Below are 19,070 nucleotides of genomic sequence, written 5' to 3' on the forward strand. Positions count from 1 at the left end.
GCTAGAGTAGCCAACCGGGTGTCCATAGTGAGTCCAGCACACATATGATGAACTTCCTCTCATGAGCAGAGGGCCTCCAGAATGCTTTAAAAAAGGTGACCCTGCCTGGGTCAAGACATAGACTGACTAGTATTGGAACTGGGCTCAAGAGTGACCATTATGTTTCCTGCAGCACAGGCCTTGTTAAGGCACATAGAGCTTAAGATAAAGGACAATATTAGGTTCTTGGTGCTTGGGAAGAGCATCATACTGTTATATATGGGGGACAAGGGGAGAGAAATAAAGATAAATTTCACTGAATTCAGAATTTTTTCTTGGGCATACTGTGATTAGGTAAAGATTACAAATTCTAGGCTATTTTTTGTGAAGCTGTTTTTTACTTTGTAAAGCTGTTTCCATTTTTTTTCTTTTAATCTATCGTTTGCATGGAGCCCCAGCTCTACTGGGAAGAACGAAGTAAGAATGGAATGGTTGCATCTATGTGCTTTGAACTCAACCAAGGTATTTATCAGTCAAAGAAATAGAAATGGCAATGTATAGAATCTATATTGTGTATCCAGAGGGCAAAAAAAATTACTGTTTTGCCTTTCAGAAATGGAATAATCATCTGAAGGAGAATTGGTGGACCTTTAAAAATAGTACTTCTCATTATGTTCATACAATTCAAAAGTCCACAGAAAGAATGTATAAGTAAAATACTGCCAAAGCCATCATCACAGGGACAAGCCCAAAGAACACTCATTCTTTAGGAATTCAGGGACTTTCATCTTTGTTATAATACTTGCTTCAGTAAAAATCATTTCAAAGGTGGAATTAAGGCCCTTCTTTGCAGCTAATAATATTTAACCTAAGTGTGCTGAGTCGGGGCATATGAGACTTTGTAACATCTGCTTTGCTTCCTATTTTCTATGGTCTCACACCATTGCAGTCAATCTCTTTTGAGGAATTTAATTGACATCCTTATATTATCTCAGTGCCTGTAAGAGTTCTTTCTCCTTGTCGTTTCTAAAGTGGTATGTTCTATTAGACCTTACAATCAGTGAATTTTGGAGATTACCTTCAGTGTATTGTATTTGACTTCACAATCAGTGAATTTTAGAGATTATCTTCTGTTTAGAGAGATGGGGAAAATGAAACCCAGCTAGGTGGCACTATGGATAAAGATGAACTTCAAATAAGAAACATACATCCTTTTGACCCTGGGCAGGTCACTTACCCTCTGACTGCCTCAATTTCCTCACCTGTAAGACAAGGATAATAATACCATCTATCTCCTAGGGCTTTGGGGAAGAAAATATTTGTTTTGCAAACTCTAAAGTACTACATAAATGCTAGCTAGTATTAGTGAATGATACGTCATCTATCACAGACTAGTTAGAGACATTGATTCAAGTCACAGGATCATGAGATTTTGAGATGGAAGAGACAGTAGGAGCCATCTAGGTCAGACTCTGCATTGTATAAATGAGGCAGCTGAGGTGGTCGCTCAAGGTCCCAAAGGGAGTACTAGCATTTCACGTCAGGCATGTTTGACTACAAATTCGAAGTTCACTTCATTGTCTTCTGTTCAAAATTTTGCTATTAAAAGCCTTCAAAGGGTCAGGTACCATGTCAGGAGCCAGGGATACAACAAAAATGAAAGCAGTTCCTGCCCTCAAGCTTACATTCTGGGGGGTTGAGGAAGAGGGAAGAAAGCAACATGTACACAGAAGAACAAATTCTCTCTCTCTCTTTGTCTCTCTCTCTCTGTCTCTGTCTGTCTGTCTCTGTCTCTCTCTCTGTCTCTTATTAATAAAAAATAAATTGGGGGCAGGGGTTCTAATAATTGGTAGGACCAGGAAAAAGTTTGTAGAGGACAGAGGAGAGGACACTTAAGTTGAATAGAGCTATGTATTTCAAAAAGTGGAACTGAGGGGGAAAATATTTCAGGCTTGGGAAATTGCCTGTATAAAAGTACAGAGTTGGAGTATGGAATATCCAGTCCAGTAGAAAGCAAGCCCGCCAGGAATGTGAAAATTCAAGTCTCCTGGCTCCCTATCCAGGAAACTCTACAAATCATACTATGGAACTGCTTTTTAACATAATTTGCAGGTGGTTAGATAGGTGGTATATGGGGCAGCTATGTGGTGCAGTGGGTAGAGCACCTGCCCTGGAGTCAGGAAGATCTGAGTTCAAATCTGACCTTAGATGCATACTAGCCACGTGACCCTGGGCAAGTCATTTAACTCCTCTTTGCCTTGATTCCATAAAATCCATAAAATGGCAACACATTAGAGAAAGAAATAGCAAACCACTCTGGTATCTTTGGCAAGAAAACCCCATGGGGTCACATAGAGTCAGATGTGACTGAAAGACTGAACAACCACAATAAAAGGTTGATGATGGTATGATGATGCAATGTAGTAACTCTCAAAGTGTGGTCTGAGGACTCCTGGAGGGTCCCAAGGCCCTTCAGGGGTCATCAAGGCAAAAACTATCAAAATAACAATACTAACATATCGTCTGCTTATTAAAGCAGTCCCCACTTTTCCAACTACATCTCCATGGAGGCTAGAGTTTCTTTCTGTACTTCAATGAAATTATGTCAGGGAAAATGCAATTTCATCATTTAAATGAAATGCAGAAGGAGATATGAAAATCAAGTCGTCTTCATCTGAGCTGGACACTGAGGTGATTTACAAAAATATGTAAAACAATCCCACTCATCTCATTAATTTTTTTTGTTTTGAAAAATATAATTATTTTCATTTTTTAATTGTTCTTCAGTTGTTTTCAGTGATGTCTGACTCTTTGTGACAGTTTTGGGGTTTTGGTTTTTTTTTTTTGGCAAAGATATGGGAATGGTTTGCCATTTTCTTTTCCAGCTCATTTTACAGATGAATATAAACTATGGTAAACAAGTTTAAGTGACATGTCCAGGGTCACACAACTAGTAAGTGTTTGAGGCCCAGATCTTAATCCAGGAAGATGAATCTACCTCACCACAGGCCTGGCAATCTATCCACTGCACTACCTAGCTACTTTTATTTTTTAACAAAAATATGTTTTAATGTTAACATGTAAATGAGTTTATTATCATTATTTTAAAATTAACTACCAAGTAAATCTTTTAAAAATATATCAATTTTAATTTCTAAGATGGTAAATATCAACAGATATACATCAACTAAAGGTCTTTGGGGTCCTGAATAATTTTAAAGAGTACCGTTTAAGAGAACCATTGGCATAGTGGAGAGCAAGTTAGCCGCAGGGGCCATGAAAACCTCATGTGACAGGTGGAATCTGAATTAACGGGGGAAACAAGGATTGGAACTTTCAAAAATATAGATTTCTTAAGTAATGCATGCCAATTGCATAACAAATCAGGACCAGGTCACCTCAACTTGTCACTAGATCCTGAACATGGGGGAGACAGATTTTATGCATTAAAAGAAAACAACAGGATATAAACCAGTTTATAAGCTTAGATGATCTGATTTCTTCTTGGAGGAAAGGTGATGGATTTTCCAAGTTAAGAAAGGGAAAAACTGAGATTTTGTTGAGTTGGGAAAGTAAGAGCAGTTTTTGAGGTCTTTCCTTTCCCAGAACTGGGAGATACTAATTAATTGCGTCCACCAGAATTTTATGAAACAATAGAAAACTTGTACTATCTATTTTCCCATAAATGATTTGCCCAAGAATGACAAGATGGAGGATAATATGTCAGTATTCATGAGATGGAATCTGATTGGTTCTCACATCGAACCAACTTCATTTAGTAACCTGCCTTCATTCTATTTCTTCACTAGGTTCTAGTAAATTTAGATAGAATAAATATTGGCTTTATGACCCTGGGCAAGTCAACTTGCCAGAGTTCTAACCAAGAAGCATCAATCTCAAATGGAAATGAGGGTCACTAAAAGGAACATAAGGAGCCTTATAGGAGGCTTCTTATTTGGAAAACCACATTTATATATTCCTTTTAAAATTAGTTAATTTTGTTACATATTTCCCAACTTTGTTTTAATCTGACTCCTGCCTTCCTTTGGAGTATTGTGGGCCATATGCTGGGGTCCTACCCTCCTCCGTATTTAACACCTCTGCTCTAAGCCAATCCTAGGATTCTGAGTTGCAGAGAAGTTACACAGACCTGCCCTGGTAGAGTAAGTTTCCTCCTTAAGGATTTCTATGTATCAATGACAGCACAGATCTGCGCCCTATCCCTACAGTTATGGAACTGTTACTGCAGAGAGGCAATAAGCATATTTTGATGGAAAGCACTGGATTCAAGTTCTGCTCTGGAGCTAACACCGATTTACCTCATGCAAAGCTACTTTATATCTCTTCCTCATTTGTAAAATAAGGTGGTTGGCCTAAATGACTTTAAAGTCCCTCTAAAATTCTGTAAATCTATAGAAAAATTGCCAGTGTTTCTCTTCTTAAATTGCCAACTCAGAAGAATCATTCTTTGAAGTCTGAGTGCTTCTCCATTTACAAATATAGACACGATGAACTTTAAATATTTTTTCAACCTACTAAAGATTAAGGTAAATGCAGAGACCTGAATCAGCATATTTAAAATTGTAGCATTTGTTCACATTTGGCAACTTTCATCCCATGAAGTCCCTTCATTTTCCTTTCTGGGGTAGGAATGCCAGCCAAGATTATATAATGCCTTTTATTTGGACAAATCTGAATGTACTTTGCCCAACCTAAGACAAACTTGCTCCTGGCTGTTGGATGGCTCAATAAGTTTCTGTTTTCTGTGTGACATGCCTTATTCATATACATGCTTCATCGGTCACTTAGTGCTGAATGGGGAAATGATCCTGGCCCTTTTGCACATGTGCTATTTTTTAACAACAAAAATAAACTCTAGCCCCAAATAGCTCATCTAAGTGCCACCTGCATTTGCTACTTTATAATAAGCTACAGTTTACATCCACAAATAACCAAATGCAGATAGAAATAATGTGTTGAAAATAGGGAAGTTGCATGGGGTAGAAAGATATCATCTTTTGTAAAAAAAAAAAAAAGCCACAATAAAAACTGCTTCCTAACATTATGTGCAGGTTCCACTCTGAACTATGACTTTCAGTTAACAGAAGATGTTGAAAATATTTTACATAGCAATCAGTGCTTAACCTAGCATAAGACACAGAGCAGTAATTATTGTCCCAGGCTCTAAAGTTATGTACCAAAATCATATATGTCAACATAAGGAAGAAATATCATTAAGGAAATTTAATTTTTAAAAAATCCTTTGGAAAATAAGCACACTTTAGATGTTCTATAGTTCACGGCTCAGTTGATACTTATTCAATCAAGATTGTTTAACCCAGAAAGCTAACTGACATGTAAGGGTGAGTCTAATAATTAATTGTGTTTCAAAAAGGAAGAAGACATTATTGATCACCTCTTATCAAAAGGCATAGCTTTCTGATACCAATTTAAGAGGATTTTCTAAACATTAGCATAATCAATGAAAAGATTTTCTTTCTTATTCTTTCCAATGAGAAGAAACTCCATTAACTTCAAAATCAACTTCAACCTGATTGCTTTAAAATAGAGCCAGCTCAAACATGCCAACACAATCTAAGTATAGGGGTACTTACAAATCAAAGACTAAGTAATGGAATCCTTCTTCAGATATGCTGTCATGGAGTCGCACTGACAGGAAGAAAAGGAGAAAGAGATTTATCATTACTTGTCAATAAAACCATCATTATCACAAGTGTGAAATTTTCTTTGGCTCCTCCTTTTCCTTCACTCCATGTAATTAATCTGTTACCAACCTGATGATTCTTTCTTTGAAATGCTCCTCCCCAGCACCATTCTACAATGTGCCTCTATTTTTACCAATACCCACTATGACTATGCAAGCCTAAGCCTTCATCATGTCACAGTTGGATTATTATAATAGCTTTCTAACTAGCTTCCCTACAGAGCAACCTCTCACCGCTTCAATCTATCTGCATACCACCACCATTTTAATCTTCCTAAAACATTTTGTTCCTCTCATTCCCTACTGAAGAATGGTCATTTGCCATTGACAACAGTGTAAAGTCTATCTATATCCCTGTGCCTGGCTTTGAAGGTCTTGTCAGTCTATTTCTAACTGATCCAATTGATATCTCACTATCTCAATACAGTTCAATTCAATGATCATTTATCAAACAACTACTAGGTGCAAGTGAATGTTCTAGGTCATAGGAATAGAAAGACAGAGGCAAAATCTTCTGTAAATGCCAGAAACTCTCATTCTGCTGGGCACACAACATTTTAATTAATAAATAAATACAAAGTATACGGGGAGGAAAGGAACAAGCATTTATTATGCACCTATGTATGTATTATTAGGCACTGTCCTAAGTGCTTTATAAATATTATCTCATTGGATTCTCACAACTTTGTAAGATAGGTGCTATTATTATACCATTTTATATTGAGGAAATGGAGGCAGACAGAGGATAAGTGACTTGTTCAGGATCACACAGCTAGGACATATCCAAGACTGTATTTGAACTCAGGTCTTTCTGATTCCATACCCAATACTCTATCCACCATACCACTAAGTTGCCTTTTAAAATGAATTAAAAATGAAAATAGAGTGAGTAAGGGCACTGACAATCAGGAAAATTAAGAAAGATCTCTTGGGCCTTCTATATGCTAGGCACTGTTCTAAGTACTTCACAAATATTATCGCATTTGGTTCTCATAACAACCTGTGAAGTAAGAGCTAAGTGATGCTTGTTTCCTAATAGAAAACAATAATTAGCTTATTGTCATGAAAAATGCTCTAAATTACTATTGATTAGAGAGATGCCAATCAAAACAGCTCTGAGGTACCACATGTATCAGATTGGCTAACATGATAAAACAGGAAAATAATAAATGTTGGAGAAGATGTGGAAAAGGTGGAACACTAGTTGTTGGTGGAGTTGTGAGCTGATCCAATCATTCTGGAGAATAATCTGGAACTATGACCAAAGGACTATAAAATTGTGCATACCCTTCAACCCAGCCATGCCACTTCTAGGGCTGTATCCCAAAGAGATCATAAAAAATGGGTAAAGGACCCACCTGTACAAAAATATTTATATCAGCTTTTTGTTGTGGCCAACAACTGGAAATCAAGGGGATCCCCATCAATTGGGGAATGGAATATAATGGAATACTATTGTGCTATAAGAAATGATAAACAGGCAGACTTCAGAAAAACTTAGAAAGACTTATATGAACTGATGCTAAATGAAGTGAACAGAACCAGGAGAATATTGTACACAGTAACAGCCACAGTGTGCAATGACTGATTTTGACAAACTTAGTGCTTCTCAGCAATGCAAGGACCTAATATAATTCCAAAGGACTCATGATGGAAAATGTCATTCACATCCAGAGGAAGAACTATGGAGTCAAAAAGCAGAACAAAGCAGACTTTTATTTTTTTTTTGTTCTGTTTTTCTTTCTCATGGTTTCTCCCATTCATTATAATTCTTCTATATAATATGACTTATGGAAGTGAATGTTGAAAACTAAAAATAAATAAACTAATAAAAAATAAAATAAAAAATAGCTGTTATTTGAAAGTATATAGATGAGGGTTATCATTTGGTATCTTAAAGTGATGATAGGTCAGTTTTTTCTCTTTATATCACTTTGGTTCTCAAGTCAGTGTCTAGAATACAGCTAGGCATTTAACAATCATTGCAGAGATATTTAAATGGAATTAGGTTATTTCATGAGGGAGATTTTAGTGTCCTGAATTAAGAAATGAGTTGAGCCCAGGGGCTCAAATAAAATAAAGAAGGTAGAGCCCTTTTCAGTCTTTAAAGGGTCATACAATGTCAGTTATAATTATTGCCCATCATACATAGTTAGCTGTGATTTTCCTTTCCTCTGGTCTCCATGTCACCATGTGATGTCCAGACAACTCGTTGGCACTCATCCCATGTTCTGTTATATTGCACAGATATTTTCTGAACCAGATTACAAGCACCCAGAGAGCAGTAAGAATGTCTTGTATGCATATTCTATTTTCTAAGATTACTAATAAAGCACTAGGTACTGTACAACATACTGAGTTGTATGATGCTAAAATCACACGTGAATTACAATCAAGGGGTGACTGTGGCCATGAAAACAAAGATGAAAATATTCCTTTAGAAGATTCTTCTTTTATTCCTGTGTCTGGGAACCTCCTTTTAAAAAACATAAATAATTTAACAGTAGGCATTCTCCATATCAAATTCTATAATACTCATGAACTCTTTTTCAAGTTTCCTAATAGAAAACAATAATTAGCCTATGGTCTGAAAGTGTGTAGATGCAGGTTATTATGGGCATCTTAAAAAGATAGGTCAAGTTTTTTTTGTCTTTTTTATGACTTCAATATATCAAGTTAGTGTCTAGAACAGAGCTAGGAACTTAACAGTAATTGAATAGATATTTAGATGAGATTAAGTAATTTCATAAGGGTGACTAAGTTAAGGTAGGTGAAGGAAAAAATGACATCAGATACAGGTGAACATTTGCCTTAAGGAAATCTAAACTAAGAAATTCTAAGCTTCTAAAATAGATGGATGAAGGGGTAAATATTCTCTTTACAAAATACCCCCAAAATCTTTTAACTAATATTGCTTTAAAAAATTATATTTCTGTCCAACTCAGGGATATATTTACTATGTGTCTAAATGACTTACTCAAGTTCAAATAGGCAAATCTTTTATTCAGAGAGCCCATTCTCTAGTTTAGAATTTGGGTCTGATTGAGTTAAAGGTGTTATCAATAATGTTTGTCCTTCATTTCCAAAGAGGACCAAATAACATCATGGGGTAATTTCTTGACTTGCACATGAACTGGATTTAAGTGAAGGAGAGTTGCGCAAAGTCATCAGTTTCACTCTCTCTTCCAGAGTCATCAAAGTCCAGTGGCAAGTCAAAATCAGGACTGGCAATGGCTTAGGATAAAGTGGATGACCTTGGTGACTCTGATGTCTGACCAAGCTCTAAGCATTCCACGGTAACTGCTGCTGCTGCCTTTGTGGCCACTGGAACAAATTGTTCTCATCCACCCATTCTGCCAGAAGAAGTCTTCACATACTTAGGGTAGACATCACCCTAATTCACTGATTGCAGCTACCCTCAACTTGGTTTAGCCTGTCTGCCAAAATGGTTTTTATCAGGATGTGGCCACTGCCCATGCCACAGATGAGAGTTGGAGGACATGTTGACTCAGCAAGCTCTCCTATCAGAGGAGCTAGTCTTCCCTCAATACCCCATAAATTCCTTAACAATGATAAAAATAACATTTATATAGGATTTCATCATTTATAAAGTGTTTTCCTCTCTAGAACCCTGTGAGGTAGGCAGTGAGATTAAGATTTATACCCAACAATGATATTGCAAATGAAGGTCAAAGATTTATGCTGGATAGCAATCCCATAATGAGCATCTAAGTCCATGGCCACATAGCTCTGCTGGAATGGGAGCTTGGATCAAAGTCTTCTGGTTCAATTATTCTTTCTAATATATCATGCAGCCAAAATAATGGCTAAATCAAGTGAATTACTGTTCCTAATTCCCCCTTCAACTTTAGAGCACAGCGATGCATGCTTAGGAATTGGACAGAGGTGAAAAAAAAAAAACCATCATATCTGTCCTGATCCTCTTCCAACGCTAGACTATTTGGGAATTGTTTTATCCATAGCTAACTTTGCAACTCTTTTCTACATATTTCTGAGGCTGTATGTCATTCAAGCAATATATGAAGTGTGACTAACTAAAAGCAATGAACCTGCTGATTTTTATTTGGCATATGGAAGCTGAAGAATGATTATAAGCAGAGCCATGTTTCAATGTCTTTCAATTTGGAATAATAATATTTTCTAGGTTACTTGATCAGACTTTGGCTAGAAGATATTGTGAATATACCAACTTAACAGTTATGACAGATGTCAATGAAATCATCAGTTCATTGTGGTCAATTCATCAACATTTAATAAGCACCTACTATGTGCACTATGCTAAGCTCTGGGAATAAAAGAAAGGCAAAGAAGAGTCTTTACTTTCAAGGCTTTTATAGTCTAATGGTGGAGAAAATATGCAAACAACTGTGTAGAAAAGCATATGCAGGATAAATTGCAACTAATCTTATAGGGAGGCATTAGAATTAAAACGATTTAGGAAAGGCTTCTTGTAGAAAGGATTTTAGCTGTGATGTGAAGGAAGCCAGGGAAGTCAAGAGTAAGAAACTGACTTAGGTAAGTGACATTGTTGTTCAAATTATTCAATCTATAATTCAGTTACTAAGCAGTCAATGATGGAAGTTTGCTTTACCATAATTTAACAAATATCTACTGGAATTAAAATGAAAAGAATTAATCTAAATTTCTACAAGAGCTTGAATTTCAGTATATCTTATGAGGAAGAAATTCTATCAACGTTGATTAAAATTAGAAACACTGTTTGTGGGGAAAAACAAAATAATATTAAGCTCTCTCATTTCTTAATTTACATAATCAACATCTATCTTTGAGAGTTATTACTTTTGTTGTTTGATTATGATAGTATAAATCTATACATATATCATCATTTTAGAAAATGAATAACTTAAGGGATTTAAAATGCTTTTGCCTTACACTACTACAAGACTGGTTCAAATATAGCCAAGATTAATACTGGTTTGCTTTAGCAGAAAAATTAATTCTTGTAGTTTACTAGAATAGTAATAAAATGCTAATGAGAAGTATTTTTTAAAGATCTAATTTTCACTTCATGTTCTAAGATATCAATTTGCTATTAGGCATATAACTTATCAAAGAGACATCACTTTTTTTCCTGTCCTTTTAATCAGCATTAAGTCTGCCAGGGACACTGAGTAAAGCAAGAAAATCATTTATTTTCATCAAGATGGAAATGTCTGTATGGATAGAGAATATTTTAAGAGGGGAAAAACCTATAAGCAGACTTCTAAATACAGTCTAGAGATAATCAGAAAGTCAAAATGTCATTGTTATAGATAAAAATAATATTACATTTGGAAAGTAATGACTCCAAAACAAATCTTCTAAGTTTAGTGGTTTTTTTCAGTAAAGCATAATAAGAGCAGATGAAGGAATAATGTAAAAATGACAAGACAATGAGAAACAATGCTGAATAAAATGCATCCTTACTCAAATAGAAAAAAAAATTCAACAAGCACTGTGAAATTATTTAAGTCCAAATTTCAGCTTACTTACTTCTTGTCTGATTTAGGGCAAATAAATTCAATCTCTGGGCCTCGGTTTCCTTATAGTTTGACTGGATAAACTCTATGGATTCTTGTATTTCAAAACTCTATGGAATTTTCTCTTCCCTAACCAGGTAGCTTTCTAGGAATAAAGGTCTCTGATTTAAGTAATTTTCAGTGATGCATTCATGACACCTTATGTGTTACCCAGCCCTGAGAGATATTTGCATTTCAAAAGAGGGCTTCCATAGCAAACAAAGCTTCTATTTCCTTTCACTTAGATCCCAAAAGGATCCCCACATTTGCAAGTCACTTTACTAGGCACAACCTCACCTGCTGGAAAGAAGGAGAGTTGAGATTACCTCCAGGTTTAGCTCTACATGCTATAAGCAAGTTACCCAACTTCCATAAACTTTGTGTTTGTTTTTCTTTAGTAAAATAAACAGGTTGTTTGAATGATCTCTCATGTTTCTTTCAGTTCTGAAACGGCAATTCTAGAAACATAAACCTCTTCTTCAAATTGGAAAAAAAAATGCTTCCATTTATCGGGGCCACCTCACTTACCTTTACTCATAAATCTAACTGCATAATGTTTATATCATTATGAAATTCAGGATTCAAAAATGATTTATTGCAAACCACACAAGCAGCAGCAACCAGCATCCTTGTCAAAGGTATTTCAATAACAAACATGTCTTCTGGAAAGATCTTTCACCCCCCCAAAAGAGGTCTTTGAGATACAAGCTCGCTTTCCCACATTTCTGCCAAGCCTTAGTTATGCACTTCAAGGATCCATCATTTGTACATTAGCCGATCCTCTATAGATGTGTATTTCTACTTTCTGAGCATTTGTAGGTGATTTTCACTAGTTGTCTGATGTTCAGATAACATACATACACTCTACCACTGCAGCCATACATTAGTCCTAGTTCATTTCAGCCTGATAAGACTTGCCAGAATTTGATATCATCTGGCATAAGCTGCTAGAACTCAGGATCACTTCCACATCTCTATGGAAAAAAAAATGAAACAAAAATAAAACTTATTTACAACCACCAATCAGATTTTTATTTTTAAAACGGTGGTCATGGGTTGTCTATATAAGCCAAAGTACCATATGATCCCAACTGTCAAACTTCTCACCCTAGAAAATGCACACACCTTTGTGATGTCCTTTTGAAAGATCCCTTTGACCGTAAGGCTCTATCTTCTGATTGATGAATTAATTCTGAAACCACCCTTTTGAGGAGCCACTAAGCCTTCTAATGTTTGTGACTTCATTCCTTTCCAAGTGGTGATTGTGTCTCTCTGAACGTCTCCATTCTTCTCACCCCGGTTTTTATATGGTTTCTTCCTCCATTTAGCATGCAAGCTACTCTTTCTTTACATTTATATTCTCAGCATTTACCATGAGACAGGAAAAATATTAAGTGTTTAATAAAAGTTTGCTGACAATTTAGAAGGGATTCTAGTCCACTACTCTAAGCTGTGGTACAAAAGTGATCCTGATGCCTGGTACCCTGGATAATAGTCACATGGGATCGACAGGAGTATACTGACTGAAATCTGCATCCCTGGCATGAAGGCACACATATCAGGGATATGTGCAATGATTTAGTGAAAATAGCAAATAAATCTATAAATCGATTTTATAACTGATTAATTCTTTCACAAAGGCAGCTCGGTGGCACAGTGGACAGAATACAGGACCTAGAGTCAGGAAGAGTCATCTTCCTGAATTCAAATTCAGCCTCAGATACTTATTAGCTGTGTGACCCTGGGCCAGTCACTTAACCCTGTTTGCCTCAGTTTTCTCAACTGCAAAATGAACTGGAGAAGGAAATGGCAAATCACTCCATATTTGCCAAGAAAACGCCAAATAGAGTCACAAAGACTCAGACATGACTGAAAACACCTGAACAACAATTCATTTACAATTTAGAGCTTAGATCTAAATATCTTGACTTGGGTCTTACTGTATAATTCAAAAAATTTTCTTCCATATTAGGGACTCCTTTTTAGAAGAAAAATAAATAAATGGAGAAAAATGATATATGGAGGTAGCAGAATCCTTCCAAGCAGAAATCAGTCTATTATTGAAGGGCAGGGTTGCCAATGTTATCATAAGGCCAATGAAGAAATTCACAGAACAGATTGTACTAAGTGCCCATAACAGCTGTTTGCCAGGACTTACCAATATTCCTGTTACAAAAGAGGTAGTTTTCCCTTTTTTTAGCTTCCCTACGTACAAGGACAGAAAAATTTGGATTTGGTTCACAGTCGCAATGCAAATATGTTAGCTTGTAAATAAGATTCTTTTTATAGTCCCATCAGTAGTTAATTACAATTCACAGCTACAGTAGGCTTCAGCCAGGCCAGGCTATCCAACCTGCCAAGCCTCTCCCTTAAGCTGAATGCCAAGACTCTGATCATTATAAATCCAAATTTTTCCTCTCTTCCTTTTTGTTAGTCCAAAGACACTTTCAACAACCAGATGTCACCACTCTAGAGAGAAATCATAACTCAACCTTGACTTTGTGTGTCATTTGTATACATAGATGGTCATCTCTAGAGAGAAATTACTTCAAATGGCAAATGATAAAAAGTATTTTGAGACCTAGGATAATAATTAAGCTAACTCTTGCAGAAAAGATGGAACCAAGTCTATGAAGGAGACTTCCTGTTATAGGAGAAAAACTGTCCCTTAGAACTGCTGAATGTAGGACTGTAGAGAACCAAAAAAAAAAATCTGATGCCATTAAAGCTACCTGTAACTTTTTTTTGCCTTTTTTGGGAGGGCAATTGGTGTTAAGTGACTTGCCCAAGGTCACATGGCTAGTGTTTTTGTGTTAAGTGTCTGAGGTCATATTTTAACTCAGGTCCTTCTGATTCCAGGGCCGGTACTCTATTCACTGCACCACCTAGCCACCCCCAAAATAGCTTACATTTCTTTTTTTTGTTGTTGTTTTTTGTAGGGCAATTGGTGTTAAGTGATTGCCTAAGGTCACAGGCTAGTTTTTTTGTGTTAAGTGTCTGAGGCTGGATTTGAACTCAGGTCCTCTTGACTCCAGGGCCAGTGCTCTATTCACTGCACCACCTGGCCACCCTTACCTGTAGCTTTTTATAAAATAAAAAATATTCAGTTAGATTAAGTCCTTGGGGACCAAAAAAAAAACCCCAACCCCAAAACAAATCCACTCTCTTCAAGGATGATTTAAATATGCATTACTGCAACATAATAATTAATTGAGAGGCATCTTGGCTGAGCTTCAAAATCAGGAACACTTGAGTTCAAATGCTGCCTCTAGTATATACTGCCTGAGAAACCCAGGGAAAGTCACATAACCTCTCAGGGCTTTAGACAATTCTCTCAACTGACGGGGCATAGAGAGATTTGTTGATTTGCCACTCTGGAGGGACTTCTCACCCTGGACATTCTAAATAAAGTATCTGAGGTCTAGGCTATCCCCCACCTCCTAGCCACCCTAGGCTAGATAGATAAATAGACTGACAGATGGGCAAGAGATAAATGATATAGACAGGAAGAGATAGATGGAGTGGATTTTACTTAATATGAAACATCCTGAACATAACCTAATAAGTCATTTAGTGTTAATTTCACAAATTAAAACCCTGATATAACATATATATTTCCAGAGTTTCCTTAATTAGTCAGTAAAACTTTTTCTTGTCCCTCAACACTATGTTTTTCTGAGTTTAGAAAGTTCAAGGATATTCCAAGAATGGCAACCAATCTGAGCATTTAATTTCACAGACGGATGCCAACGAAGTCAAATAATTACACTTAGGCATAGATGGGGAGAGGAGGGAGGTGGTGACAGAACCCTGGGCCTGGAGTCAGGAAGACCTGTATCCATAAGTTTAAATCTTGTCTCAGACACTGTGTGACCCTGGGCAAGTCACTTACCCGGTTACCTCAGTTTTCCTCATCTATAAAATGAGCTGCAGGAGGAAATAGCAAACCACTCTGGTATCTTTGCCAAGAAAACTCCAAATGCAGTCACGAAGAGTCAGCTGTGACTGAAACTATTGAACAACAAACAACAACACAGATGGGGAATCTTAGTCCAATTTTAGTTATTTAACATATAATTGCTAAAGTTAGGTAAGGCATTTGTGTTCCTGTTAAGGTGATTTGAGATTGTCAGCAATCTAGAACATAATATGATCCTAGCCTTGTCCTACTTTGTTTTCATTAGGTTCAGTGATTTCAAATGTAATTTTCTCAATATGGGAAGACAGCTGTGAAAAGTTAACTAGTTTTTGCATCAGAAAGTAAAAAAAAAGTTTATTTTAAAAAAGTTATTAAAAATTAACTCGTGGTGGCAACAAAATCAAACCAACCATTCTCTTAAAATGAATTAGCTAACACTGCAACATACTTAAAAACGAAGTTGTTAAGCTTTGTATTTAGAAAAGATGGTAAATGATCAGATGTTTTGGAATAAACAGATCCATATGCTACAACCATGAATTTATCTAGAAGAAAAAGATCAGTACATTAGGCTCCAAATCCACCCCTGTAGCCCAAACACACATGGGTCTACTTAGCTTTTAACATCTCTTTCCCCGAGCCCTAGTTCCAGACCAGAATTACCAGTTGTCAGCATTTCCCATCTAATATTTGGAGAACATCTCTTAGTAATCATAGAACTAAGCATACTATAGGGTAAGTGAATAGCCTTTATGGCTGTTCCAAGACAGACTTTCAGACAGGTAGACAATGATTACTCAGAAGTCCACATTACTCTAAGCGGCTTCTGAACAGTCAACGATTTATGACACCACAGACCATATCACTGTCCATGGGATTTCTTGGCAAATATACTGGAGTGGTTTGCCATTTCTTTCTCCAGTGGATTAAGGTAAACAGAGGTTAAGTGACTTGCCCAGGGTCAAACAGCTGGTGAGTGTCTGATCTGCCTGCAGGCCCAGAGCTCTATCTAATGAGCAATTTAGCTGCCCCTCCAGTATCTTATTACTGCAAACAAACTTGGAAGAATATCAAAGAAATATAAATAACAACCTGTTCAGAGACTGTGGATAGCTCACCCATCTACTAAGTATACAAAAAGCTGGAAGAAGATGAGGGTGATCTGCATGTTATTCTTCTGGCTACTAAATATCTATCTGGAAGAAAACATGGCTGGAGATGGCAAAATACAATCTCTTATTTGTCACAGCCAAGTGTACAGAAATTTTAGTTAATATTATGGATGTGAACATCTAATGAGATAATATTTGTAAAGTGTTTAGGACAGTGCCTGGTACATAATAGCATATAATAGTACATAAATAAAATCCAAACCCAACTCTGTAAGTCTTCTCTGTTTTCTTTAAATCTTTCTTTTTTTTTAAGCAATTGGGGTTAAGTAACTTGCCCAAGGTTACAAGGCCAGTTTTGTGTGTGTGGGTGGGTGTGGGTGTGGGTGGGTGTTAAGTATCTGAGGCCAAACCGATCCCAGGTCCTCCTGACTCCGGGGCTATCGATCTTACTCACTGTGTCACCTAGCCACCCCTTGTCTTTAAATCTTACTGAAGTATGATATTGACATGAGGAGTAGCTCAAACAATAGACAAAGTGCTTATGGTTTCCCTGGAAACAAAAAGGCTAATATTTCCCTATTTAGCCCTTTGATTCATTTTTAGATTGGTTTTTCTATGAGCTCATTTCTGTCTATTTTGTAACATAACTTTCAGTTTAGAAATCTCCCCTATGCCTTTTTCATGTTTATAATACTAATTTCATCTGTTTCTACAAGTGGTTCTATCCTTCCCTCTTTTCTCTTGTTTCTAATCATTGTTGTTGTTTATTCAATTGTCTATCAAACTTATTTCTGACTCAATCAGTAGTTAAACAACATGCTAATTATAAGAGTGACTCAAGAACATATAATACAGAAATTAATGGAATACTATGATTGTTAAGAATTATTTTAAAAGAATGGCTGCTGACAACATATTCCAACAGTAACTGTGAATAAGAGGCTGACTCACATTCTTACTTTGGGCATAGAAGCTGTCAAAATGTCCATAAAGTATGCTTTATGTATTCACTGGATCCTTTGCTTTATCACAACATAACAAATAGCCTGACATTCTGAGCATGCCCAGATGTGCACTCTTAAGAGTACACTGGCAGAGACTTCTGGGATATGACTGGCAATTCTGCTATGCAATAGCTCTGCACAGATATCTAGACAGACTTGCAATGAATCCATGGTTAATATCGCTTAAGCAAAAATCAGCAGGTAATTCCAAACAGAAGTAATTTGTAAAATGATCATCTTAAGGTAATACATCAGACTTTTAAATATATAAATCACTTTCAAATTGATTTTTGTGGGGATAAAACTAAAATGAGACCAGAATCACCACCAAGGAAGTGAATTATAACTTCCATTTGTGCAGTATTTGAAAAAAAAATCATGTACCTTTTTATATTAGTTAACATTTATTAAATTAATTTAACATTTTTATATTTGTGTACATTTGTTTCAACAATAATTGTTTCAATATTATTTGCAATATTGGTCACAAAAGACCATAGACCATGTTCAGGAGCCATTTTTAAGAGCTGTCTCCAGAAAGATTAAAGGCTGCTACCCATGAAATGGAAGTTTGTGTTCAGTCAGTCCAAAAGATACCACTAAACATTAAATAAATGGTCCATTTCAGTTTTTAAACGGTGTATTTTTGCCTTTACAGATAACACATTTTTCCAATGGAGATAAGCTCTACAACACAACAGATTGGCTCTAGTAAAAATGCTTTGCACAGAATGAAGTTCTTAAAAGTTGTAGCTTAAATTAAGGCAAATTCATGCCATTGTTTTTGCTAAAAACAATTATGAATTCGATTAAATAAAGCTTACAATCCATAGGCTGTAAGCATATAACATCAAAAGGCTACTGAATCTGGTCTGAATACAAAGCATAATTTCATAAGTACCATAAGACTAGGATAAATAGGCCCTGTGAATTCAAAGCCATTTCTCATTACTCAACTTTCACATTTCTTGACCCCTATTCAGCAAATGGCAAGGCCACCACCTCCTCTTCCTAGATACTCTCTCCTCCTGAGTTTTCAGGAAACTTCTCTTCCTTGGTCCTTCTCCTAGCTTTTTGATCCACTCATTCTCAATCACTTTGGCTGGATCTTCATCCGTGTTATGCTCAGGAATTGTGGGTATACTTCAAAACTCTCTCCTTCTTTCTTTCCCTTTCCTTCTCACTGTCTTCTCCTCCTGGATCCAAACCCTCCCTTCCCCTCCTCTTCTCTTCTCTTTTCCATACTCGCTCACTATCACCATAGGGGTGCCATTTTGGTCCTCTTTGAGAACAAAGGACAACAGCCAACCAACAAATCAACCAACTTTCTCACTAAGTAATTTCATCAACTCCCAAGAATTAAATTCTCTCTATGCAGATGAATTCCAGATTTATATATCTAGCTCTAGTTTCTCTCCTAGGGCAGCCACATGGCACAGTAGATAAACTGTTGGATCTTGAGCCAGGAAAACTCATCTTCCTGAATTGAAATCTGACCTCAGACACTTATTATCTGTGTGACCGTGGGCAAGTCATATAATCCTGTTTGCCTCAGTTTGCCTCTTCAGTTAAATTATATGGAGAAGGAAATGACAAACCACTCTAGAATCTTTGGCAAGAAAATGCCAAATGAGGTCATGAGGTCACAGAGCTACTGCCCTTGTTCAGGTCCTCAACATCTCACACCTGGATTGCTATAAGAAATTTTTATTGGTATTCCTGCCTTAAGTGTCCCACAGTCCAGTTCATCTTCCACAGAGCTGCAAAAATAAATTTCTTAAAGTACAGGTC

At 36.5% G+C, this 19,070-nt stretch overlaps 1 protein-coding gene across 6 annotated transcripts in view; it reads right to left on the reverse strand.

Annotated features, from left to right (window-relative positions):
- CAMK2D (calcium/calmodulin dependent protein kinase II delta) overlaps positions 1-19,070 on the reverse strand; it is a 363,589-nt gene that overhangs the window by 163,699 nt on the left and 180,820 nt on the right. For all 6 annotated transcript variants that reach the window (XM_069095418.1, XM_069095453.1, XM_069095444.1 and 3 more), the window contains exon 4: positions 5,595-5,649. In XM_069095418.1, coding sequence (XP_068951519.1) covers positions 5,595-5,649 — 55 coding nt within the window. The remainder of the gene's footprint in view (positions 1-5,594; positions 5,650-19,070) is intronic.

Source organism: Petaurus breviceps, unplaced genomic scaffold (genome assembly GCF_028583685.1).
Source record: "Petaurus breviceps papuanus isolate PSGF00001 unplaced genomic scaffold, PetGlider_PUasm1.0 126, whole genome shotgun sequence".
NCBI classification, from domain to species: domain Eukaryota; kingdom Metazoa; phylum Chordata; class Mammalia; order Diprotodontia; family Petauridae; genus Petaurus; species Petaurus breviceps.